The sequence below is a fragment of the Harpia harpyja genome, chromosome 20, assembly GCF_026419915.1.
Source record: "Harpia harpyja isolate bHarHar1 chromosome 20, bHarHar1 primary haplotype, whole genome shotgun sequence".
NCBI lineage: Eukaryota > Metazoa > Chordata > Aves > Accipitriformes > Accipitridae > Harpia > Harpia harpyja.
In genome coordinates this window covers 12632220-12658086 of record NC_068959.1, presented here as the reverse complement: position 1 = coordinate 12658086, position 25867 = coordinate 12632220, and the positions used below count along the sequence as shown (strand labels likewise).

Genomic DNA, 25867 nt, shown 5'->3' with positions numbered 1-25867 from the left:
TGCCCCATCCCTGGCAGTGTTGCAGGCCAGGTTGGATGGGGCTTTGAGCAACCTGGTCTAGTGGAAGGTGTCCCTGCCCATGGCAGGGGGGTTGGAACTACATGATCTCTAAGGTCCCTTCCAACCCAAACCATTCTACGATTCTATGACATGCTTTCATGGGCTGTGATGGTCCAGCTCCATTTCTCCCCACTGTGGGCAGAGCCTCCTCGTTTCTTTAGTGGGAGAGGCAATGCTTGAGGAGTGGGTTTTTACCCTTTTCCTAAGTGAAATGGGACGGTGCGGCTCCGGGTCTCAGAGGGGACAGGAGCAGTGACAACCGGCACAGGGAAGCCGCTGCCAAGAAGAGGATGAGCACCGTCAGGGAATGGGGCTTTCCTGCACCTCATCCCTGGGAGCCCCTCCAGCCTGGGCAGCGGGCAGCTAAGCTCACGGCTCTGAGCTAACTGCGGTCACTAACGTGGTGTACAAGATTCACCCAGCCTGCCTGCCCCAGCAGCTGCTGTCGCGGGGGTACCAAGCCCACCCCAGACCCAGCCTGGCCCATTTCACTGTGAGCAGGAGTAGTTTACCCACCGTGCTCCCTACAGCCAGGGGAAGGGGCATGCCAGTGCCAGCATTTTTATTAAAAGCTGCTTACCTAGTTACTAACAAGAGGGCTTTGAAAGAGCAAGCTCCAAAGGTTAATTGTGGCAGCTGTTAGCATGAGTGGGCGACAGGCCTGCTCCCTTGTTCCCAGCACAAAAGCCTGGGCCTTTCCTTTTTATTCCTGTCCCTTGTTTCTGCCTGTGCTAAATGACCTTCCTCTATTTCTCTTTTCTGTTCCAGTCCCCTCATTTGAAAGCACCTTTTTTTTTTTTCAGTTTTAAACTTCCCTTCGCTCCATTTTGACCACATGCCTTGGCAAACCATGTCTGACCGCAGCAGCAATAGTGTGAATGCACTGTTGGCCAGGAGACAACACTGTCCCTTTCCCTGCTTCCCTGAAAGCTGGCATGGGGCTAGGGCAGAGAGAGCTGGGCTGCCTCCAGCCTCAGCCCTCTGCAGCACTTCTAAGCTGTTTAGCAAGGTTGAAAGGTATCTGCTGTTAATTTGCTTTCAAATGCTGACACTTGAGCTTTGTTCATTCCCAAGGGAAGCCAGCGTGCCCTCACCCTTACTGCCTGGAGGACAAGAAGGAAATACTGGACAAGGGCACTTGGTTGAGGCATAGAGAGCTTGAGACATGAGGAACCCTGAGATGAGACCCTGCGGAGCTGGGAGCAGTGAGCAGGGTGAATGATCGGCATCTCTGAAGTGTCCGGTCCTGAGCAGCTCATGAACTCCAACAGTGAGGGGGCCAAAAAAACCCAACAAGTCCGTGGTCGCTTTGGAAAGTGTAGCCTGGTCTCCAGCGTCCCGGGGTGGCACACACTGATCCTGATAAATCAGAGCGCAGCGCCGACTGCCAGCCCCTGGGCTCTCCCCTCCTTCCTTATGCACCACCACTGGCACACACACCTTGCATTGAACTCCCGGCCCCGTGGGAGGCTCCTCCCAGAGATGGGTTTCCCAGTAGTATGTGACCCTGATCCATGAAGGACTCCCCTTCCCCCCCACCTCCCAAATCCCCCTCCCGCCCCTTTCCCCATGGTTTATTGTGTTGCCCACGAGGCAGATGGTGCCGCAGTGGTGGGGCATGGGAGGGCATCACTCCCCACATGCCTTCCCAGCACCCTCCCGGTGCCTCGGAGAAAGGGGGCTTGTAGCTCCTCCATGAGCCCCAGTGTCCGGTGGGGGCTCAGCAGGTGTTCCCGCAGCCCAGCTTAACTCTGCTTCTTTTCCCACTCCTGCACAGAAAGGAAAAAAAGCAGGGGATGAGGAGACATTGCTGGAGAAGTGAGCGCTGAGCCCTTCGAGGGCATCCCTCCCTACTGGGGGCTTTGGACCACCCCAGCATCTTCAAAGCCTGGGGTCACTGCTGCCCCAGTCATCGTAGAGGCGATGCTCTCCCCCCTGCCCACCCAGCCCTGCACCTTCCAAATCTCCCTGCAAGCCAGGCTCATGCTAACAGTGACTGCTGCTAAGCTGGGCCAGCCTGACTGCAGGGTAACCTGGCAGTACCCCCTGCTCTTGGGGTAGGGAGCATCCCCAGTCCCCAAATTTTATGGTCAAGGAAGGGGGACAGAACAAAGGATGAGATTTCCCATGGGGCCAGAGATGAGAGGGAAAGCAAAGCAGAACCTTGGCCTTTCGCAGCACGTTTCCCTTGTTGGCAGGGAGGATGGAGGGACTTCTTTTCCTCAGTTCAGCTGCACAGTTAACGGGGACCAAGTGCTCAGGAGGGCTCCCGTTTGGCTTGTTTGTAGCTTCCTATGGAAAAGGGTGAGAAAGAAGGAAGAGGATTTAGGAGACCCAGGGAGCAAGGACAGCCAGGGGAAAAAAAAAAAAAGCACAAACTGTCATGAGGTCAAAACTGATGTGTCCAAACCTAATTGATGCCTTGCTTCCGACCTCTGTCGACATGGAACAAAGCAGCAGGGATGTCCCTTCTTCCCCACGTGCTGCTCCCCCCGCCACCCCAAGCACCTTGCTGGGGAAAGCCAAAGCCACGAGAGCGAGGAAGAAGGGATGCGTACCCCATTCTCAGCCTTCCCAGTCACAGCTAGCCCCAGGGCCGGCCCTCCCGCCAGTGACTGCTTCAGCTGCTCCTTCACTTCAGACAGCTTAAGCTCCAGGTCGACGCGGCGCTCCTCCTTCTGCCGGCACTGCTCCTCCAGCACTGCCACCCGCTGCTCCAGGTCCTGCAGCTTCATCCCTGCTTGCACAAGTGCACCCAGCTCAGCACCTTCACCCGGGCATGAGGCCGCAGGGACAGAGAAGCCACCCATCCTCCTGGATGGGGACACTAGATGGGGCTGCCAGCCCGGCAGCATGCTGCAGCCAGCCCCGCTCACCACCAGAATGCCACCGCCAGCCCAGCGTCCCCATCCCACCCCAGCTCTACAGCCTTCCCCCTGTACCTGAGTGCCTTCGAGCAGCTGCAGCACTCGGATGGCACCAACCTACCCGTGCTGCCCTTTATGGCTTCCCGCAACTCTCGCTTCTCTTTCCGCAGCAACAGCAGCTCGCTGCGGATTGATGCTTTCTCCTTCTCCAGCTTCTCCTTCTCCGTCAGAAATCGCCTGGCATCCTCCTCGGCCCGGTTCTTCCCGTACCTGTACTGGTTGGCATCTGCATGCACAAGGAGAGCCCGTCGTGAAGGCTCTGGCCCCGGCTACACTGATGCCACCCGCGGTCCAGCTGAGCTGGTGCAGCACAACCCATCACCCGTGTGCTGGGGCCGGCCAGCCCCAGCCTGGTTGCAGACCCCCTTGGGGAAACAGCATCCTCCCACAGTGGCTGGGGTCCCCCTGCGGAGTTTTGCAGCTGAGGGTCCCCACTCACTCGACGCGTGCCTCTTCACTTTCACTTGCGGGTCCACTCGCCGTGACTTCTCGCTGCAGGAGGAAGCATGGCGCTTCACCTGGGCTCCTGCCGGCCGCCCTGGCTCCTCCTCAGCCTGCGGCAGGGACAGGAGGGAAAGCGTGCTGAAACACCCGCGGGGCCATTGCGGCCTGGCCAAGGCTCCCGGGGGCACCTTCTGTAACCTGGCCACAGTGGCGGGAGAGGGCGAGCCAAGGAGCCATGCTCACCTGAACCTTCTCATAGGGGACGTCATCGTACACCACACGGGAGGAGTCTGGCCGGTGATCCTGGGAGGAGCTGGCCCACCTGCAGAAGGAGGGATGGGGTCTTTCTTTCCAGGACATCCTTGCCAGCCCCTCAGTGAGCCCTTCCATCTCAGAGGGCTTCCTGCTTTGCCCTCCCAACTTCACTCATGAGCACCCTACCCTACCCTACCCTACTCTACCATGTGTATCCCTTAAGTCCTTCATCAGCATTCATGAAACACCTTTTGCTTTCCATCCTGCCCGAGTGAAACTGCCCTGCTTCGGGAACCACCAGCCCCTGGAACGCTGGCTGTCCCCGAGATCACAGCACAAACTGTGTCCCCGCCTGTGCCTTTCCTAGGGAACACACAGGGCTGAGGATCGCCATCCCCAGCCAACTCTCTGTCCCTGGCACAGCAGGAGGACAGCCTTACAGGTAGGAGTGCCTCACAGCCGTCACTATGTTGGCAATTGTCTCCACGTCCACGTAGTCGTAGTGCAAGGCCTCTGGTGCCGTCTGCGAGCCCGTCTCCACCAAGAGGAGACCCAGCCAGCGGCCTAGGTCTTCGGAGCAGCTTGCCTGCAGGAGAGAGAAAGTGTTGGGGTGCATGCCCAGGTCCTGGTCCCTCGCCCTCACTCCTGCCTCCCGATGCAAAGTCCTGCTGTGGAGAAGGGCCCTTCGACACAAAGCGCGTGTGCAAGACTTAGGAGGCTCCAAGAGAAAGCGCACGGGCACATGCAGGAGGGCCCAGTCCCAAATCCCCCGCCACCACCTGCAACCCGCCTGCTTCAGCCCTGCCAGCCTCCTCCCTGCATCCAGCCTGCAAATACCTGCGCGGCTGCCCCCGGCTCCCCCAAATGATGCCCTGGGCTTCCTTAACGTGCAGGGGAGGGGAAAACAAGGCACTGCTTGCATGCGAGTGTTGATCATCACAGGAGATGCTCCCCCAGCTTGACAACCCCCTCCGCACAGGACCAGCACACCCTGCCCGCCCCACTGCCCGCTCACCTCCAGCGCGGCCACCTCCTGCCCGTTGCGAAGGATGCGGAAGGCGAAGGGGTGTTTGGGGCCCAGCCCCGGGACCACCTCACAGCCCCGGAGGACGATGGCGTTCACGTGGGTCCGCAGGTCAGTGCGGTCCTTGTGGAAGTAGAGGGTGTTGCCCTTCAGGCGACACCAGCGCTCCTTCCAGCACTGGTTAACCAGGACGCTGAGGTAGCCTGGGGGGTGGCAGGGCCGAGGGAAGGGTCTCAGCGCCTGCTTGGCTGGACCTCAGGCAGGCTTTAACGAGACGTGGCTGCCCAGAGATTACAGCATGGCTCTCTACTTGTTTGGTCCTTCTGTGCCTCAGTTTCCCCAGCTGGGACACCCTGGTCCCAGGTGAGGTGCCAGCTCAGTGCCACACAGTCACCCAAGCCTGTTTTCTGGGACACGGGTGACCCCTCAGCCCCTTCCCCACGCAGCATGGGAATTTGCAGAGCCGGGACTGGGCACCATTGCATAGTCTGAGGCAGTGTCACAGCCCTCCAGCAGCTCAGCGAGCTTGCCCCCACCCCACTGCCCCCTTACCCCCACTGCCTGCCCCCCATACGGCCAGGCTGGGAAGGGAAGGATGCCAGCTCCCCACCGCTCCCAGCCCAAGCAAGCCAAGCCCTGTTGCTGCCCCCGGCCCACACGAACCACAGCAGGGGATGTCCTCCTCGGTGGAGGAGGTCTGCGTGTCCTCAGGAGAAGGCTTCTTCTTGGAGAAGCTGATGATCCTGGTGATCTTCTTCCCCGCTGCCCGGCTCATCGAGCCCTTCAGGTCAGCCAAGCCACTCTTTTTGCCTTTCCCTGGAAGGAGGACAGGGTAGCTGTGTGCCCCCAGCACGTGTCACAGCATCCCCCCTCACCGGGAGAGGATGATCCCCAGCTGTGGTGCACACAGCTGGCCCCTCCGGCGGGGGGACAGCCCGCCTGGCTGGGGGCAGGAGCTGTACCGTGCTCGCCGGGCTCTCTGCGGGCCGCCGGGGAGCCGGTCTCACCCGTCACCACGCTGTCCGAGTCGGAGGTGTGCTTCTCCTGTGACAGCTGCTGTGGGGGGAGCGGAACAGGCACCCCGTCAGCAGCATCCCCATGCACAGCCTCCAGCAATGGCCACTATCGGCCCTTTGTCCCTCCTGCGCAGGGCTGGGATGTCCCCCCGTGCCAGGGGAGCCCTGTTCCCCTTCCCCGGTGGCAGGGAGCCCCATAAGCCCCACAGAGGTGCTGCGAGGGTGGGAAGGACTCCTCACGCAGCACCCGGAGCTCAGTGCTCCCCCGGCCCTGCGTTCCGCAGGCTCGGTTACAGCAGCCCCACACAGCACCTCGGCAGGGCGGTTAGAAACCATCACCTTATCCAGGTCCATCTTGCACGGCATCACTGGGGACGTGGGGGCTTCCATCCCACCTGCTGCCGGACTGCTGGCTTCCTTTATCACCTGCAGACACAGCCCCCAGAAGCCACTCAAAATGGACCCGAGAGCCAGGGCTACTTTCCCTGGCTCAGCACACTCCCGTCTCGCCGCCAGAGCCGGGCTGAACCACACGGAGAGAGGTCCTGGTCTCTGCAGGACAGGACAGTGAGCCCTGCTCAGGGCACAAGCCTGGCTTGCCTGGGGGATTGCACACACCTTGGCCCCTTCAAAACTGCAACTAGTTTTGCAGATTTTGTCAGAGATTTTGGAAATCTCAGAGGTAAGGGACTTGGGTGCCAAGCCGCACAGTCATCCTGCCAGCAGAGGACACCTCATGAACCCCTGTTTTACAGGCAGGCACAGTGTGGCTTGCCCCGGCCATGTAAAATAACCCGGTTCTCCCACATTTGGGGTAACAGCGGGGTTTGTGGTGTGCGCAGAGGCTCGTTTCCCACCCGTGGCCCCTTCCCCGCAGCCCCCACCTCCCGCCCCTGAACAAAGGCAGGAAAGGGCCACGGGGAAGAGGAGAGGGAGAGCAAACATTCCCACCCCGCGGGGGCTATCAGCACCGGAGACGCCCAGGCCCTGGGAAATGGCTGGCCAGTCCACCCCAGCCGATATGAGACAGGAGCAAAGCCCCCTTCCCCTTCCTGGGGGACAAGACCTTTCCCAGGGCAGCTCCCTCCCTGCCTCAGCCAGGGAGGATGCCAAGGAGAGTCTGCGGCCCCCCCGGGCGAAGCGGGGGCAGCCACGGTACCTTCAGCCACTCCTCAGCCTGCTCCTTGCTCTGCACAGCCAGCACCAGCGCCTCGGCCCCCGGCAGCGAGAACCGCAGCTCGTGCTTCTTGCGCCGCCCGTCCTTGGGGACGTAGATGACGTTGCAGGTGCCCAGGGACACCTCCACGTGTGGCTGCCGGTCCTTGGAGCTTTTGTAGCACTAGGAGAAGCAAAGGGAACTGCTCGGGGCTCAGCCGAAACCTGCCTGGCCTGCTGCCATGCCGGGCAGAGCTGGGGTCCTTCTCAGGGTCCCTCATGTGTGGCACAGATGGAAGTGGCTCAGTCTCTGCAACAGCCTTGGTGGCAGAGGGCTGCAGGGTGCCCTCTCACTCCCTAGGGTCCCAAAAAAGGGGAGCCCCCCATTCACTTGCAAGGGAAGCGAAGGCAGCCTCTGCATGTGCTGTGGGGCAGTGGCAGCCTTGGGGCAGGGTCTTGGCTTGGAGAGTGCTATTTTTCTTTAGCTTGGACCCAACCACCCTCATAACCCACCAAGGGGTTTCTGTCCCCCACCAGCTCTGGGCTCACCAGCAGTTTGCTGTCCCGTATGATGGTGAGCTGCTTGGCCCACTGTCCGAAGCGCTTTTTGCGCAACAGGAAAGCACAAATCCTGCAATCCTTCACCAGGTTCATGGAGGCTTCCTCTGATGGCCACTGGTGTGTCAGCTGCTGGCCCTTCCCCTCCTCCTCCTCCTCATCATACGACTCATAAGAGCTGCTCATCGCATCTGAGTCATTGTCTGGAAGGAAGCAGGGGAGTCACCCCGAATGGCACCCCGGAGCCCTGCCTGCCAGGCACGCTCGCACACTGCCAGGGCTCCCCACGCCCAGAGGGCTCCAGCACAGAGGCTGGGGTGGGTGCTGGGATGGATGGACTCTATGTCATCCTCTGCAAACAGCAGCATTTTGACCCCAGCTGTCTCTGTTTCCCTTCCAAATAAGGCAGAATGCCTGCGGGCCAAACACCAGTCCCAGGTGCATCTATCCAAACCCCTGGGCTGGCTTATTTCTTTGCAAGGTTCAAACATTGAAAGCTTGGATAAAACCTTCTATCTCCAACAGAGGATCACATGCTGACCTTCTGCCCCACACCTCCCACGCAGGGCACGGAGGAGCAGGGCTCTGCAGTGGTGTCCCTGCCCCAGCCCTCCTCTGCCGCAGCACAAGCAGCTCACGCAGGGCACGAGAGCTGCGTAGGCAGGGACACCCCTTCTCCGTGCTGGTGACAGACATGGCACTGATTACATCTCTTCCACAGCGCAAGGGCTCTGGCTTGCATGACAAACAGCACCCCATGCTCCTTACTTTTTGCCAGCAGCCTCTCACACATGAGAGGTCCTCCAGCTTCAACCCCACCGGCCCCCAGCCCAGCGCTCAAGCCCCCATCTCAGGGATGGGCTTTGCCGAAGCTCTGCCCGCCCTGGTGAGGGCACCTGGATACTTACAGGAGTTTTTTTGCTCCCCGTTCATCCTGGTGACGGGGTAGTTGCTGTCTGCATCCTCGTAATAGCCATCCTCGATGGAATTGGGGGGGCTGGAGCTGTCTGCGGAGGAAGCAGAGGGCAGCGGGGGCTATTACACCTGGTTTCCCGCCAGGGATGCTTCGAGCAGCGAGCTTGCGAGCCAGGCAGAGCAAAGCACAGCCTCCCAGGGCATCTCAGCATCGGTCCCCCCATGGCTCTGACCTCTCCCCATCACCCCCTTTGCAGTCGAGCTGGAGCAAACAGTTCCCTGCAATAACAGTGCAGCGGGATGGAAAGGGAGCAGGACAGGAGCGATGCCAGCAGGAGCAGCGATGTTTCCTTCCCCAGGACGAGCCGTCACACCCGCTGAGGGCTGCCTGCTTTGCCAGGCGGGCAGGCAGGCGGGGGGATGCAGTGGGCAGCTTGCTGGGCTCCCCCCACCCTCCTGCCGCTCCGGTGCAGAGCAGGACTCACTGCGGGAGGTGATGTACTCAGGGGCCTTGCCAGGGCCCAGGGGCAGGGCTTCCTCGTAGTAATCCTCAGGCGGCGGAGTGGTGGGCAGCGGTGGAGCAGGGTCCACAGGAACCTACAGCAGAGACACCACTGGTATTAGCGAGTCACGAGTCCCAGCAGCTACTGCGGTGTCAAGGGACAGGAAGGGGTCCCAGCCTAGGCTACCGCCACCTCCCCGTGCGGGTGCAGATCAGACCTCACAGGTCGGCATTCAGGGACTTACAGTTTTTGCTGTCTGGCTCCTCGCCAGGTCCAAGCCAACGCCATCGCTGGTGTCCCCCTCCTCCTCCTGCATGTCCTGGAGATCCCGCAGGTCACAGTCTGCCCAGGGGTAAGCGGAGAGGGTGAAGGGAGCAGGAAATCCCAGAGCTGGCCTCCCCAGCCATGCCCTCCAGGGACCCCCAAGGCAAGCACCCATGGCCCTTCACTGGGAAGGTGCTGGGAGATGGGCATCACTGGTAAACACAGATGGTGCACGGACCGCCCATGGCCAGCCCCCAAACAGCTATGGGGGAGTGGGAGCAAGCACCCGGGGTAACGATGCCCACCCTGAACACACGGCTACAGCTTTCACCCTCCTTTCCCAGGGCGCCCCAAGAGCCCGTGCTGTCAGTGGGGACCCCGGGGCCAGCACTGCACCCACCCAGCGCAACCCCCAGGGCATCACTCCGAGTTGGCCACACGTACCAAACTCTTCAAAGAGAGACTCCACGAAGCTGGTGCCATTGCTCAGGGATGCTGTGTTGACGTACATGTAGTCCACGTCCTTCCCTGGGAGCGAGGGGGATGCTCTCAGCCCAGGGGTGGGCAGGGTGGCCGGGACAAGCACTGGCACCCCTCCTCCCCACAAACACCAACCCAAGGACACAGGCCAGCTCGCCCACGGAGCGTGCCTCCGGAGCAGGGGCCCAGGGAGCAGAGCAGCCCCCAGGGATGCTGCTGCCCCCCCGCCAGGAGGGCAGGAAGGTGGGAAGGCTGTGAAGCCCCAGGTGCAGGGCCCTCCTGGCCTTCCCACGGAAACCCCTGCGCTCAGCAGAAACCGGTGGCAGGAAGACCTCCGTGAAGCAGCGTTTCCGCAGGGAGCAGCCCCCCTGCAGCCACAGCAGGGCTGACGCCAGCCCCCACGCCTGGGGCGGGGAGAAGCTGGGAAGCAAAAGCGGGGAGCAAAGTGCCCCGAGGGGGCTGAGCAGGTGCTGGGTGCTGGGCACAGAGGCGGCTCATCCTTGACCTGCAGATGGTTTTCCCTACCCTGCTGGGGTCTTGGCCCAGGCCAGCTGCTGGGGACACCCACTGCCCCTGGGGACAGCCACCAGGCACCGCAGGAGGGGGACACAGACCTGCGGGTGGCTGCAGCTTCTGCAGGATGGTGGAGACAGCCAGTTTCTTCTCCTGCGTGGTGGCACTCAGGTACTCATGGTCCAGCAGCTTGAGCAAGATGCTGAGCTCTGGCAGGAGCTGGTCCAGCACTGGAGGGAGCAGGAAAAAGCCCGTCAGCCAGGGTGGTGTTGGGGTGCTGGGGTTAAGACAAGGCAGAAGGGGCTGGAACATGTGGAAGACCCTAGAATGGGGATCTTTCCCAGCTGGCCCAGCACAGCTCAGGCGGAGTTTGCTAAGCGCACACGTGCTCCTTCCATGCACAAGCACTTCCACCTGCACGCAGATGCCGGGATGCAGCCTGCTGAGCCCACGAACAGAAACACAAGCTCTGCAGGGCTGCTGGACCGCTATCAAAGGGCTCAGCACACATATTTTTCCACGCAGATAAAACTATACCTCTGTCTGCCTGACAGCATATCATTGCTGCTGGTGCCCCCTCGCTGTGTCGGGTGCTGGGTGGTGGCGGAGAGAAGGAAGGAGGGAAAGGAAGCCCAAATGCCATCTCCAGAGCCACCTGGCAATGCTGCCCAGGGAGACGCCCTCCCACCCCTCGCCTGCTGGGGGACATTCATATTCCCCTGCTGTGCTCAGACTACCTGTGACCTCCCAACCCAGTGCCACCTCCACAGGATCCCCATACACAGGCTAGAGCCTTCCTCTCCACACTCACCACCAGCAGCTCCTCTGCCCTGCTGTCACTCCTCCCCTGTATCATCCCAGCTCATCCACACCACTCCAAGGCCACCCCACTCTTCCCTCCAGGCATGGAGTCACTGCCCCAAGGGACAGTCCCTGCCCCACACAGGCACCTGCAAGGTGCCCAGGGACGGGATGGGGACTGCAGCACAGGAGGAGCTCTCCCTACCCAGCCCTGTGTTAGCTGAGCCTCGGTCCAACACGCACAGCCCCAGAGGCGGCCAGGAGGGTCAGAGCAGCTGAAATCTTGGCAAAGGGGAACCACAACAGAAGCCACAGCTTGTTTGCTTTCCAGTGTGTGGGATCCCAATACCCACCAGCTCCTGGGCTACTGCTGCACCTGCAGCATCAGCCCGCGGACAGAACCTGGCAGGAGAGATAGAGAGAGCCCAGCAGAAAGCAGGAAAAGAGAATTCGCCACAGTCACCATCACAGGCACACACATAAAACTGTGGGTCTCCTCTTTGATGTGGTGATTCATGGGCTAGTTTTTACAAAGCAAAAGCACACTGCAGCTGTGGGGTTACCCATGCAGCAAGGCTCCAGAAAACACTTGGGTGTTAGCATATCAGAGCAGGGCTACAAAATAAATTCATCACTGAAAGCAGTATGTACAGTGCTGGCAGCAGCTGACTGACAGCTTTGGGAAAATGTGTTGGCCAGGGATGGGAAGGATGGGGAGGACTTGAACAAGGTGAGCTCTGGGCTCCAAATCTCTCATGAGCTCCCACACCTCCAATTCTGCACGTGCACCAACATCCTCACCCCAGGTCTCTTCCTGTACCTTGCCTCCTCCGAGCAGGATAAGACAAAACTGAGCTGGATCCAAAGCCAAGCTCCAGTTTTATCCGGGACCACACACCCGCCCAGCTCCACTGGCATCCAGGGTAGTTCCTGCAGGGTCCAGCGCCTGTGGGAGATGGCCTGCATTGGAGAGGCCAAGCTCAGGAACACCAGCAAACCTGCAGCTCTGGAGGCTACAGAGAGTGGAACAAAAAAAAGCTGTTTCTTCCAGTGCAAGCAGGAGCAGGATCCCTTCTCTTGGCAGCAACCAAAAGTCATCACAGCACAGCTGGGGCGGCATGCAGCTGGCTTGGGGTCTCCAGGGACAGGAAGAAAGGCCAGAGGTTACCACGGAGGCAGCTCGGACGTGCTGACTGATGGGGATGGTTTGCAAGGAGGGGAGAGTGTGCGCCCCGGCAGCACGGAGCATCGGGGACACTCTGCCCAGGCTGTACCCATCCCCACCGCTGCCCCTCCAGGTTCTGCCAGGGGAAGGGCCCTGGCAGAGCAGAGCTGGGCAGCAGCGAGGGCTGGCATGGGGCGTATTTCCCAGGGGAAGGGCAGGGTGCTGTGCTGCTGCAGCTGATGGGATCCTCCTTACTCATGTTCCTTAACGAGCTTCTGCTGGGCCCTATCCAAACACTACATCCACTCTGCCCAACACCCATCAAAAACTGGGCTGCTACAGGTTTGACCTAGGATTTTGGGTGTCCTCCTTCCACCCTTGCAAGCCACGGCCTGGAGCACGGAGCGAGTCTCCCGGGATCGGTGGGAAGCAAGCTGGCACTGCTGCCCAAAGCAGGGACAGTGCAGTAAAACCAACTGCTCTTTCAAAGATTTTTGGCTGAAGGGGCAAGTGCATTGATGCAGATCAGCGCCCAGCCAAGACGAGCCCCAGGGCAAGGAGACGGCATGCCCAGCCCCAAATCGCCACCTCCCCAGGACGTGAGGCAGGATGCGGCTCACAAGTCTCTTCCTGCCGCCCCAGCCGATGGGCTTCTATCTCCACAGACCTTCTGCTTCCTCCTCCCTCCACAGCGCCAAGGTAAACAGCAGCCTCAGCCCTTTCGGCAAGAGCAGCTTTGCCAGCGCCCATCTCCCGTGGGCAGGCCAAACCAGGACAGGTAGCCCCCAGGCAGGAGGAGAAGCCTCAGCACAGCTCCAGAAGGAGCAAGCAAGCCTGGGGAGCTGGCAGCATCCCCCAGCCCGTGGGGAAGGAGAGAGAAACCACAGGGGGAGTGGGGCTTCTGCTCCTTGAGCGCAGGACTCAGGTCCTGCTGATGCTCTACTCGCTGCCCCCCTCGAGCACACGCCTCCCAGGGAGGGGACCTGCTCCAGCCACCCGAAAGCCTCATGCCTGTGATGAGCGAGGGTAAGCACTCGGCTCCCATGGCCCTCTCCTTGCCCCTCTGCAGAGGCAGGAAGGGAGCAAAGAGGGGCAGATCCTCCCTGGGATGTTTGCAGCATGCTGCACAGGCAGGATGGGAGCAGGCTCCTGCTCAGGGATGCGGTGGTGTTCTCCAGGCCAGGTGACCTCCTCCCCTGCACGGCTCAGTGGGGCAGGGGGCTAGCAAGGAAGCAGCTGGGACAGAAAGCAAGATGCCCCCCTAAGTCCACCCAGCACCTGCAAGCATCTAGGGAGACACTCATCTTCCTGCCGCCCCAGCTCAGCAGGCTCTCAGCTGGCCGTGAGCTCCCGCAGAGGAGATGGGGGCCATGCACATTCCCTACATCAGCTTCCCACAGCACACGGAAGCCTAGGCCGTGGTGCTCACCAGCGTCCCCATCCCCTGCTGCGTGTAGGACATCGCCCTTCACAGCCACCAGCTCCTGTGTCAAGGCTTCAGACCAGCCAAGAGCAAAAGGGCAAGAGGGTTCCTATTAATAGTGACAAAGCAGGCGGCGTGCGGCGAGGAGACCCCGCTGCGCACAAGAAACGAGAGTGCCCGATAAGCGAGGTTTGTCGCCCGGCGTGGCAGGCGGGTGAGCTCATCAGCAACGCCCCGAGCGCCGGCTCTGAGCCGGGGGCACGAAGCACGGCGCAGGCCGAGCACTGAAGGCGCCTTTGTTTCCCCCCAGCTGAGCTGTCCCCTCCATCTCCCTTGTTAAACGTCCTCCAAAATACAAGGGGGGGAGGGCAGTCAAAGAGGCCTGTGATCCCAGGAGGGCGCACAGCCTGCTGAGCCGAGCCTCTGCCCGGGGGAGCGGAGGAAGGGAAGGGATTAATTTCCTATGTTCCTTAGGCTTCCAGCCTAAATAAGGTTAATGGGGTGGCTGCAGGAAGCAAGGGGAGATTGCTCCGGGGTTGCTGTGTGGAGGGCAGCGGGGACTAATGTGACTGACCCAAGGTCACCTGGCGAGCGAGGACCGGCACGTAACTTCTGCAATAGCAGGCAGGAGCGAGCGCAGACCCCGCGCCAGCCTGCGTCCGTGCCCACGCTGCGGTGGGCAGGGGACTGGGCTCACGGGCCGGGGATGGGCGCTGGTGTCGGTGCACGGCCCTGCCCTTGGGGGCTCTGGCAACTGTGGCGTGAAACCGTGGAGCCTGGGGACAGAGGCGGCGGCAGGACATCAAAGGGCTTCTGGGGGGAAGGCGGCACGACATCAGAGCGGCCACAGGCGCTGAGCAGGTGACACAGCCAAAAAAGGGACCTTGCATCCCCCTCCCGCGAGCCACCACTTCACTCGTGGGATACCTCCGGCCTCGCACCTGCCTCTGATGCTGACAAATGTCTCCCACCTGCTGCTTTCTTCTGGAGCTTCTTTTGCAACCAAAATCCTGTGGGATTGCACAGCTTCGCTGGGCTCAGGCTTTGGACACAGCCACCCCAGGACAGGGAGCGACGCCAGCCTCCCCTCCCAGAAACTCACTCCTCTCCACATCTGCAGCCTGTCCCACTATTGTGGCGGGATGGGGAGATGTCAGTGAGGTCTGGGAAGGCCAGGAGCCATGGCAGCAGATGGCTTTAGCATTAGCTAACTCAGGCTGGATGGGCTGGGAGGACCCAGAGTAGCTTTGCTGGGACGGGGTGAGCCGGGGGACCAGCACCAGGACGCTGCTGCTGTTCAGGACAACGGGGCAGTATTTACTCTGCTGCTAAAGCCTGCCCTAGAAGCAGCACCAAGCACCAATGCTGGCAGAAGAACTGCATCCCCTTCAGCACCCCACCACATCTCTCCACCCTGCATCCAGGCCAGCTCTATTCTTAGACCTCGCAAGCGCTCCCCACCTCAGGGACCCGCTTCCACAGTGCGGAGATAAGGGTCCGGGTGCAGTCTGCAGCTGCAGAGCCCATCTTCCCCTCCCCAGCCTCTGCTCCATCACAGGAGCAAAAATCAGGTCTTGCTCCAGCAACCTGCAGAGAGGAGGAAGAGGAGGAGGAAGAAGAGGCTCCGGTCAGGCCAAAGCAGAAGTTTCCTGGTGTACAAACCCAGCTTTTGCAGGGGGAAAGATAAGACGATGCATGTGGAGTTGTCACCCCAAGCAAAGCCGGCCTGCAGCCCAAGAGAGAGCCCCGGGGAGGGCAGATGCTGTTTCACAGCACTGTAACGCTTCGAGGCTGCTGCAGTGGGAGGTGCGCGGGGACCCCTGTCCTGCGGCCGCAGATCTCCCGTCCTCCGCCTGCCCCCGGCCATGCTTCCTCCTGCGCCAGGTGAAGGCTGGGGGCGAAGAGGACTGGGGGGAAATCGGATGCTGGGAGTAACGGCCATTGTTTGTAGCTAAAATAAAAACCAAGCAAAAATAAATCCTTCCTGTTGGCGCGGGCAGGGCCCTGGGACGCTCTGCCTGCCTGCTTGCTTGCGCAGGGCTGCTTAGAGCTGCCACCGGCAGTAAACAAACGTTTATAGCTCCTGGGATGCCATAAATAGGTGGGGTGTGGGCCAGGGAAGGGGGCTCAGCCAGGGGCTACCCCAGCACCCAGTGACAGCGGTGCCCCCCCAGCCCCAGGCGGAGCCCTGCAGGGAGGTCGCCCACCCTGTGGGACAAAAAGACCCAGCGCTGCCGGAGGAGTTGCTCGCAGCACACCAACCGCTCTGCCCTCTCCACGGGCTGATGTCGAGCCGCCTGCTGGAGACACCCGGGTGCCGGGATGTGCCTCCATACCTCGCTGCCTGCCCCCAGTCTCCTCCTGCCCCAGCATGGGCTGCAGGCATCAGCAGAGGGGTGATGCCTGAAGTAGGTGTTGACAGACCCTTCCAACCCGTGTGCTGCTTCCCACCCCGGCAGGGCCAGCCTTCCCCTGCTGCTGCTCCTTGAGGAAGACCATGGCCTCCTGAGCTCTTTGCTGAGCTCCCAGGGCGGTTCCTGTTCCCATTCCCATTCCCAAGGAGGTTTCTTTCCGATGGGGAGGAGGCAAGCGCACAGCCGGCGAGGAAGTGCCTTGGCGGGGGTGGCGCGGCGCTCCCAGAATTGTTCCTTTGTGCAGAAGACAGGAGGACAGACTGCTGCCTGCCTGCACCCTGCCTGCGGCCACCGCTCCTCCGGTGCGGGCAGGAGGAGCACCCTGCCAAGCAGGCAGGGGAAAAGCAGCGCTCAGCCCCCGGGAGGCGGCAGGGGCAAGCAGGCCATCCCTGCCAGCCAGGCTCGGCTTCCTGGCCAGCCATCACCAGCTGGGTGTGGGGCAAACTGGGATGACTGGGACTGGCTGGTGGGGCCAGGAATGCCAGCCTGGAAAGTACCTCCTCCTCCCAGCACAGCTGTCTGTACAGCTATGGAGCAACTTGGCGTGCTCCAGCCCAGAGGGGTTTTAGAGAAAAGCCAACCATTAATGATGACACTTGAGCTCTGACAACATCCTGTAACAGTGGAAGATTTGCTAAAGGGCCACTCCATGCACATGAATCATCTCCTCCCTGGAAACAAGGGCCCCTTGAGTGGGGCAGATGGGGGGAGCACCTCTGGCTTGGCATCCAACAATGTCGGCGGGAGCCCGAGTGCTTGGGGCTGGCTCCTGCATGGCTGGGAGCCCCCCACCCTCCCTGGCTCTCCGACTGCCCCAGCCGGTGCCTCTTCCCACCCCTCACTGTGATTAACCCCCTTGCCATTAGGCCCAGGACCCTGGCAGTCACCCCTGCTCCCCCAGTGGCTCCCAGCTCAGGCACCGCAGCATCCCTGAGCGTTGTGGAGCACAAGGCGAGCTCAAATCTTTTGACTTGTCCCCCAGACTCCCGGCACCTCCCTGCCGCCTCCCCACCACCCCACAGCACACCCCGTGCCCTGCCAAGACACGCTGCAGCAGGCAGGGCAGGGATACACATCTCCTGGGGATGTCATCATCGTGACCTTACAGTAACTAATATCCTTAGCTGATAACCTTGGAAAATCAATCCTGGGAAATGAATGTGAAACCTGCTTGCTCAAGGGGGCAGAAGGTCCCCCACCAGCTCTCCCTCCCGGCACAGTCGCCCGCTGGCTTCTCTCCTTACACGAAGGAGCCCGCAGGGTTCACAGGGCCCCTCCATCCTGCTCCAGCCCTGGGAGAGGGGGAGATGAGCAACCAGAGAGGTTAAATAGCAAGAAGGCTGCCCTGGCTATGCCTGCTGAGCCTCCTTCATCTGTGGCCCCATCTGCTCCAGACACACACCCCAATGCTGACAGCAGCTTGGGGGGGGCATTCCTTTCCTAGCACAGCTCCAGCAGCACGGCCAGCTCAGCCGCTTTCAGCAGTGCTCATGTGAAGGGTCCTGCATCTGGCCCAACGCCTTTGCCAGCAGTGGCTCGTCTCCCCAGTATAAATAGCTCTGCAGAAAGCCTTATCGCATAGCCTTGCTCCCAGCCGCTCGCCCACCCCAGCAGAGACCAGCCGAGCAGCAAGTCCAACCTGGGGCCGAGCGGCAGAGCCGCCCTCTCAGCCAAGCTCTCCCCAAGCCCTCCTGCTTCACCCTGGTCCTCTGTGCAGAAAGGGTTTCTCAGAGTCCTCACCACCCCCCAGAAAGGAGAGATGAGCAAGGGGAGCTGCGGCACGTGCCTGGGGCTGGTGCTCTGCCCAGTGCACCCAGCCACGTACAATGGAATCGGATGCAGAAGCAAGACTCCAAACATCCCCAACCTAGTGTGCTCTTTTCTGGAGGAGTTTCACATCCTCCCCACAGTCTCAAACTAGAAAACAGGAGTCCTGAATAGAGAGGAGTGTAACTACAGGCCAACAGAGCACGCAAAGGGCAAAGATTATCACCTGCATTCACGCCCCTGCCAGTTCACACACTGTAGAAACCATCGCTTACTGCTGTGGTGCCAGTCAAGCCTCTTCTCTATGTAACTAGATCAAAGGAGAAACTGGAGAACAAGGGAATCGTGGTGGTTCCCTTTCTACCCAGCCCGGTGCCAGCAGCACACCCTTCGCAGCATGGCCCAGAAGAGGAGTGCTGCTCTGCAGCTGAAGCCCCAAGCTGGGTCGAGGCTCTCCTTGCAATGCCCACACTCAGAACACAGCTGCAAGTGGAAAATCTCCCCCTCAGCAGCAGCAACCACATGCCCAGAGCTGCGGCCTTCCCCCAGGGCTGCAGCACCCTCACCCTGCTCTGCGTGGTGCCCCAGCCCCTTGGGCAGTGACTGAGGGAGGGGTGTCACCTCCCCAGGGAGCCCCAACAGAGCCACGGGGCATCGGAGGGGCCGGGGCTCTCTGAACTGGCATTGCTGCTGGAAGAAAACCCCGGGGCAGCCCTTGTTGCTGCAGGGTATGTCCTTCCTGGCAGCAGCTCGCACCAAAGCACAGCAGCTTCACAAGTGGTGCAGGTAGTAATTAACAGGCTGATTAAATTACCCACAAGCATCTCCTGTGACCCAGGCAGATAACGACCCTCCAGTGCCCCGTGCTGCAGTGGGACTTCTTCTCCAGGGGCTGCCGTGGCTGTTCCCCCACCACTGATAGCTTAGCAGCCCTTTCTCTACGTCTGGGAGAAGACTGTGGTGGTTTGCTTTAGCCCACCAAAAGCAAATTTTATCCCTCTAACCCAAAGAGGCTGCAGCTACCCCCACCCCAGAGGAGGAGGGGGTGGTTTCTGGATCGCTCTCTCTTACTGCTGAGCACAGCAAGAGGTTGAGCAAATAAAAGCACCCAGGTGAGATATCGCTGAGTGACCCTGCTCATGTCCCCAGGCAGGGCACAGGCAGCCTCCTCCCTTTGCCTGCTCTGCCCCAGACCCCTGAATCCCGGGGGGGGGCTCCTAATCCAACAAACAAGTTGTTTCCAGCCACAGCTCAGCCCCGTCAACGCAATTAGCTCTGCAAATAACGCGTGGACCAGATTCCGTACTTCCAGGCTACATTTCAAAACTCGGTGCCAGCCTTAGCGGGCACATGGCAGGATGCTCCGTCGGGCCAGCCTGAGCTGGAGAACGCATTTAAATAATGAATGAAAAGGAGAGGTTTGAGATACCCTTTAAAGGAATAGTCAGGCAGGGGCAAGACCTGCTGAGTAATGTATAAAAAACAAGCTTCAGGCAGAGGGGAGATGTTAGGATTAGTCAGAACCCAGAATAAACTGTGTTTTCTCCAACCAAAATTTTGGTGTCGGCCTTGTCCAAACAAACTCCAGAGTGCAGGGAGCAGCAGGTTGGCCCGGGCTCGCCTCTGACACCGGGAGAGGCCCCGGGACCAGTGCCACAGCCATTTGCCCACCCCTGTGACCACCCTCCGTGACGGGCCGAGCACTGGGAATCCTCCCTGGGTCACTCCTTCCTGCCTGCTGCTATCTTGGAGCTGGCAGGACCTGAAGCTCTCACCTCCCTGTAGCCCTTAGTCTCCACCAAACCTCAGCCTCCAGGACAGCAGGAATTACAGCTAATTGCAGACACCGTGGTGGGAAACCCGCTGACTCAGCACCCCAGCGCTGATGACGGCTTTCTTGCAGGCATGCCCTCCCCACCGCCCTGCGCCCAGACAGGCACGGCCACGTTACCACCCAGGGCTGGGTGGGTCCTCCAGCCCCCAAATCTCCAAAATGGACACCCCAGCCCCACCGATGGGGGTGGAAAGCTCTCTGCATCCCAAAAGGCGGCTCTCCGTGTCCTGTACATCCCCCTTCCCCGAAGCCAAGATCCAAAACATCTCGGATGCAATACCCGACCCGCAGGACTGAGACGCGGGGAGGCCGGCAGGCTGACACATCTTTCTAGGAGGAAGACTCACACGAGGCAGTTGTGCCTGGACCCTCGGAGGCAGAGGAGGGTACGGAAGCCTCACCTAGCAGGGTGTGGGCAGGGAGGGAGTGGGATTTGCAGGAAGGAGCTGGTGGATTAGCCACCAGCCAGCTCCACTTTCCCAAACACTTTCAGCCATGTTGCACAATGCAGACCCCTCTTTTCAGAGGCTGTGGGAAGAGAAACCACAGACCCTCTGCAGGGGAAATATCCCCATGGAATCGGGGGGAGGGAGTACAAGCACCCGGCATCCAGCCTCCTATGGCAGCATCCCTGCCCCGATCCTGGCAATGCCCAGGAGCTCAGGAGCTGTGCAGGGCACACGTCCCCCCCTGCCTGGCAGGGGGATCGGGACCCGCTCAGTGGCCCCCCCAGCCCTGTCCCTGCAGGAAAGTGATGTTCCTGGGCCGGGGCAGGCAGGGCACGGCAGAGGGTCTCTGCGTTTGGGGGCCGAGGCCGTGCTTCCCCGGAGGACCCTCGGAAGGCAGGATAAGCGTATTTTCTCAGCTGCAAACAGCCCTTCCGTTTCCTTTTCCTTCCCTTGCCCAGCTCCGCCGGGAGCATCAGGTGCAGCACAAGGCCACGGGCCGACAGCATTTCCTACCCGCTTAACCCCTGCGGGGCAGGGGTGGAGTGGCAGGAAAGCCAGTTTATCCTGGCGGGAAAGCTGAAACGCTTGAGCACAGGGGAAGATGCCACTGCTCTGGTTATTGCCGATGGCTCCATCACTGCCAGGACTGGTTCACCGAATCTGCTTTTAACTCCAGGACACAAAAGCCAGCTATCAAACCTGTTGCTACATAACTTCTATTCCTGGCTCTGTGCTTTACAACCTCGGTTTCCCAAGGCATAAGATGACACTGGGACCAGACAAAATGGGAGGCTGAACCCACTGGACAAGGAGCCAAAAAGGGGCTGTTCCCCCATCACCAAGTTGGGAGGCTTTAATGTCCAAAAAACCCAGAAGAAAGCCAAAGCCGTTCTCCAAGCTGCTCCTTACACATCTCCTGCTAATTGCCAGCAATCAGAGCATACCAGCATCTCCCAGAGCTCCTTCCTATCACTTCAGGATCACATGCACATGAAACCCACTTCAAAAAAAAAAAGTACTTTGAGCATGGAAACCCCTTGCAGCAAAGATCTGTTTTTGTTCCAAACTGTTACGAAATGTCAGTGTTTTCCCTTGCCTGCCAAAGAGCCTGCCTTTGATGCGATGGGAGGCATATCAGAAGCAAAAAGGGAAGGGGCTGCAGCAGCCGTGCCATGGGGGGGAGCCTCAGGGAGGGAGGGCCAAAGAAGTTATTTTCATCTTTCCCCACTGCGGAGGCTGCAGATCATCAGTGCAGCATCTGCAGAGTGACCTGGGCTCCCCGAAATGCCGCCGCTTTTAGCACTGCAGGGTGATGAAAGGCAGGCTGGTGGTGGCTGCGCGGGTGCCCTCCCCGCTGGTGGCAGGACCTGCTCTATTCATCCGGGGGGTGCCCTGGCGGGGGGTGCCAGCCCTTGTTTGCGCGGTGGTGGTGGGGCAGGGCTGGCAGAGACAATGCAGAGCTCCTTGGGAGGTTTCCAACCCAATTGTCCTGCTGCTGCCCTGGAAGAGTGACATTTAATAGATATTTTGCAGGACTGAGTTGTGCCATTAATTTTAAGGTTTCTTATATGCAGGAGGCGATGTGTGTTCCTCAGGGGAGAGCTTTAGCTGTGCCAGACTAATAGTAGCCGGTGTAGGGAAGGGTTAAGGGGTCAGGACATGAGTCTGGGATGCCAGAAACCACTTCAAACCTCCACTCTGCTAAATCGTTATCTTCTGTCCCCAGCAAGTTATTTGGCTACTGAACAACAGGCAAATCTTGAGTCAAGCCCAGTTTTCACTCCCTGTCCTCTGAAAAGCCTTCCCACTGTTTGGGATGAGACAACTTCTTCAAAACCTTAAACAAAGTTTTCCTGGACTGGGATAAGAACTGCCTGCCAGCTGCAGGCGAGAGGATTTCAGGCACATCAGGCCTCAGTGCTGCTCATAGCAAAGGGCACATCAGCCTCACAGCTCAGCACATTTGCACAGGAAAACAGCACTTCCAGGTCAAGAGCAAGTGCGGGAAAGAGGCAGGTTTTCCAGACAGCCCAGGCAGATAGGACAGTCCCCAGGGTCCCTGGCTGGAGGGTACTACCCCTGCAGCAGTCAGTAAGGGGCACCGGCCCGCTCCTTCCCCTCTCCAGCAGCCCCTGCCGCAGCAGGCACCGGTGACGTGCAGGGCAGGGCAGGTCTGCACCCCTCCGGAGCAGCCAGGCTGGCTTCCACAGGGATCCAGTACCTATAGCAAGACCCATTTCCCCTGGTTAAAGGCAGCGTGGCACCCAGAAGGATATCAGAAGATACAGAGGGGCAAATAACTCCAGTGTCTCCCTGCTCCACTTGGCATCAGCATCCCCAGGGCTGCCCTCCCACCCTGCTTTGCCCAGCACAGTGGGGCTGGAGCAGCCCGTGGTGGGCTCAGACCCCTTCCCCGCACGCTCCCCGGCTATAAACAGGCGGTGGCCCTGGGCAGCTGAGTTTCCAGCGGAAGGAATGGCTGCAATGCGGGGGAGAGCTCGGCACTTGCCTGACGCGCTAACAGCTGGCCCGATCTGTGTTTCTCACCCACTCCGCACCCCCTTCCACCGGGCTACGTGCGCGGGGCAGGCAGGATTCCTGCTGCCAGCTTGCAGGCAGCAGGTCAGGAATGATCCGGGCTCCCTCCCACCAACCCCGTGGCCTCCCCATTCCTGTGGGCGAGCTGGAGCCAAGTTTATCCCTGACACATCTCTGCCGGCTTTGCTGGATTTAGACCCCAGATAAGTTTGGTGCAGGACCTAAATTCTGGTGGCACAAAAGGTCAGGGAAGAGTCACTAATGAGAAGCCTTGTGCAAGCACAGCCCTGCTAGAGCAAAGGCTTGTGGCACAGATCACCTCCCAAACCACGCACACATGCACTTCTCCATCAGCACAACCTGAAACAACTCTGCAAACAGCCCACAGCACCAATTCCCCTGGTTAGCTGCTGGTGTAGAGCTGAGCCCTGCACCGGGTGCTGCCCAGCCTGCCTGGGAAGGCAGCAGGCTCAGCGGGAGCACAGAAAGCAACGAAGAAGCTGGCAGATCATAAAGCAAGAGCAAGTCAGGATACACACAGGGCCTGAATGGAGCTGCAGGTGAAGAAAGGGGCTGCCAGAGAGCAGGCAGAGGCTGGGAATGATGCACAGAGCTCCTACCCACCATCAGACCCAGCACACCTTGTGCTAGGGAAGGGAGCCTGGTGAGACCCCCATACCTTCCCTCCGTGAGGCACAGCCCCCAGAGGGATCTGGTGGCTCTGGGTGATGAGCAGAAGGGTCTGGAGGAGGTTTACATTAGCAAAGAGCCATCCAGGTGCCAACAGCAATTCATTACAAGCATTCAAGGCAAAGCAGGCAGGCACCGCTGCTGCAGGCACCAGAGAGGGGGATAAAACAGCAGAGCAGCTCTTTCCTGGCAGGGCAAGTCCGCAGAGCAGCCGCACCATGCCCAGGCCCATCTCCATGATGCTCCAGGATGGTTTCCGCAGCGAGCCGGGCACCCCCTGCCCTTCCCTGTGGTGAGGTCCCAGGTTTGATTTTTGGGGTGGGCTGGGATGCAAACAGGGTAGCCTCCCACCAGCTCGCACAGCAAGAGAATGGGGAAGCCAAGACCCTGTGCTCTCCCCATCGGTGAGGTCCTCTGGGACCTTGAAGAACAGCTCTGGCATCACATGTCATTTGACAACACTCCCCCTCCCACAACAGCACCCTCCTTCAGAGCTGGCGAAGCCACCCTGTCTGACTGGCAGGCAGGGTGAGCCGCAGCCGTGGGGGAAGGCTGTCCCTGTTACCATCCCTGTCCCCTCCCGGGCTGCTGGGCACTGACATTGCTCTCCGAGCACCGACACTGCAAGCTGCAGCCCACAAGTCAAACTCCTCATAACAGTGTTTTCACTGCGGAAACGCCACCCCATCCTTTTACATCGGTAAGGGGAACTCTTGACCCTCGGGTCTTTCTGGTGCTGACCCAGAGCTGCAGATGCAGCACTGCCTGAACTGCCCTGGGACTTCAGCGTGGTCCCAGCCCACAGAGCAGGAGCGATGCCCCTGACCCCCCCGTTACCATTTTTGGCTGGTGCTTCTATAGCACCTCTGAAGACTGGCCAAGGGCCAGGACCCCCATGCTACACCATGTCACCACCTGCTCCTCCTCTGCAGCCCCAGGCCACTGTTCAGCGGTAGCAAGCAGCAATCCCTCTGAAAGCCTCCCTCTGCTCTCTCCAGGGACTTGCCAGCCCCAGCAGAAATCCAGGACCCTCTGTGCAAGGTTGGCCCAAAGGCCTGGCAGGTTTGTTCATATCCCAGATCAAAGCCTAACAGCTACGTGAGCCCGATACCACAAGCTGCAGGCAGGAATCACACACATGTGGGAACGCAGCAGCTTCCCAGGAGGGTGGGGATCAGGCCCTCCATGGCTTTACGAGACCACCGGCATCTTCCCCAGCTAGGGAAACTCTCCAGATCCGATCAGCTCCATCTGGAAACACCGGTCACCTCCCTTTCTACAACCAGAACTTCCCCTAACAAGTGCTTACACCCCGCAGACTAATTTACAAGCTGCTGGCTTTTCACCCATCTGACCAGCAAAGGGAAACTGGTACCAGTTTGTGTCCCAGCTGGCCCTGCCGCAGGGCTGGTGGGGGGGGCAAAGGCACCCTGGGGGCAGGGTCCCGCATCGACCCGGTGAGATGCACCCGCTCGGTTGGGAAGGGATGCGCGACCCCCAGCCCCCCGGGACCGGGACGGGCATCCCCTCTCCCCGCCGTGGCGGGCGTGCGGAGCACGCCCGCCACGGCGGGGAGAGGGGATGCCCGTCCCGGTCCCGTCCCGTCCCCCCTTACCGCTGAGACGGTCCATGGTCCCGGAGCCGCGGGCAGCACCGGCCGCCCCAGGAGGCGCGGGCGGGCGAGTGTCACCGGTAGCAGCCGCCCGGCGGGGCCGGGTCTTGGCTTCGGAGCGGCCAATCGCCTGGTCCGCCCCTCCCTCGGTGCACGGCAGCGCCGAGCACCGGCACTGCCCGGCACGGCACCGAAAGCCCTTCGGGAGGTGTCCCCGCCGGCAGCACGGGCGGAAAGTTGGTCCCGCAGCACCCACCTCCCTTGCGCGGCCGGGGGTGTCCTGGGGTTCTCCCCCTCCCCGTGCATCTCCCCCGGGTGCTGCCCCACGCCGGGCGTTGAGCACCCACCCCCCGGCAGCGGCAGCACCCGGAGATCCCCCCCCGTGATGGGTGGGGGTCCAGAGCGGGCCACCTCCACCTGCCCGCTACCTGCCGTGGGGGTTGTTGGTTTGGGCGACTTCAGTTTGGGCAAAGATCCAGAACTAATTCCCCCACCCAAATGCACACCCAGTGAGCGAGCACAGCTCCCCCTTACCACCTCACTCCCTGCTTTACCCGAGCTGTCCCTGCTCCCCCCCACCCAAACCCCTTTGTATCTGCTCCCTCCTGGCGTCCCTCATCTGCCCAGCCTCTGTCTGGCCATGGTGCTCATGCCACCGTCACTGTCCCTCCCCAACAGAGACCTCAGGGGACACCTGGGCTTGGGAGACGTGTGGGGTGTGCGAGGGAGCGTCCCGCACGTGGAGAGCGTGTGGCAGCAGGGGCAGTGACTCCTGGCACCCCCAGGAGAGTTTCTCCCAGCCTCAGGACTGCAGCTGAGCCCTCCTCTGGGGCCAGCAGGCTGTGACAGAAATGTCATTCGGTTTCACACATACCTAGTTATCACTTGAGAAAGCAATAATTGAAATATTAGATGTGCACTAGCAATTGGCCTCGAGGGCTTCCCCATTTGGAGCACTCTTAGCCCAGTACAGGACGGAGGCAGCAGCCCCTCTCGCACCCCCCTGTGCCCAGCTGGGAGCCAGCCCTGCCCCACTCTCCTCAGGCAGCTCCTGCCCTGA

The 25867-nt window shown here is 60.5% G+C and overlaps 1 protein-coding gene across 2 annotated transcripts; it reads right to left on the bottom strand.

The window, feature by feature from the left end:
* Positions 1 to 605: 605 nt before the first annotated feature.
* Positions 606 to 24915, bottom strand: AFAP1L1 (actin filament associated protein 1 like 1). 2 transcript variants are annotated; one of them, XM_052816205.1, is made up of 20 exons: positions 24811 to 24908; positions 14965 to 15090; positions 10216 to 10344; positions 9566 to 9649; positions 9102 to 9199; positions 8840 to 8951; positions 8348 to 8446; positions 7431 to 7642; positions 6886 to 7065; positions 6066 to 6152; positions 5673 to 5766; positions 5374 to 5526; positions 4702 to 4913; positions 4127 to 4272; positions 3675 to 3753; positions 3427 to 3541; positions 3049 to 3213; positions 2619 to 2797; positions 2224 to 2352; positions 606 to 1829 (listed from the first exon to the last, which is right to left on the bottom strand). In XM_052816205.1, the coding sequence occupies exons 4-20, from the start codon at positions 9630 to 9632 to the stop codon at positions 1806 to 1808; spliced, it is 2151 nt and encodes a 716-aa protein (XP_052672165.1). In that variant the 5' UTR covers positions 9633 to 9649; positions 10216 to 10344; positions 14965 to 15090; positions 24811 to 24908; the 3' UTR covers positions 606 to 1805. The 2 variants fall into 2 exon arrangements, with proteins under 2 accessions (XP_052672165.1, XP_052672164.1); XM_052816204.1 differs by lacking the exon at positions 14965 to 15090 and having other exon boundaries at positions 24811 to 24915.
* Positions 24916 to 25867: the final 952 nt, after the last annotated feature.

Excerpts from the sequence above, each read along its gene's own strand:
- AFAP1L1 (XM_052816204.1), bottom strand. Across the intron at positions 4,914-5,373 it reads GGAGGACATCCCCTGCTGTG|GCTACCTCAGCGTCCTGGTT; the intron begins GTTCGTGTGGGC and ends GCCACCCCCCAG. Across the intron at positions 3,542-3,674 it reads TCCCCTATGAGAAGGTTCAG|GCTGAGGAGGAGCCAGGGCG; the intron begins GTGAGCATGGCT and ends TCCCTGCCGCAG.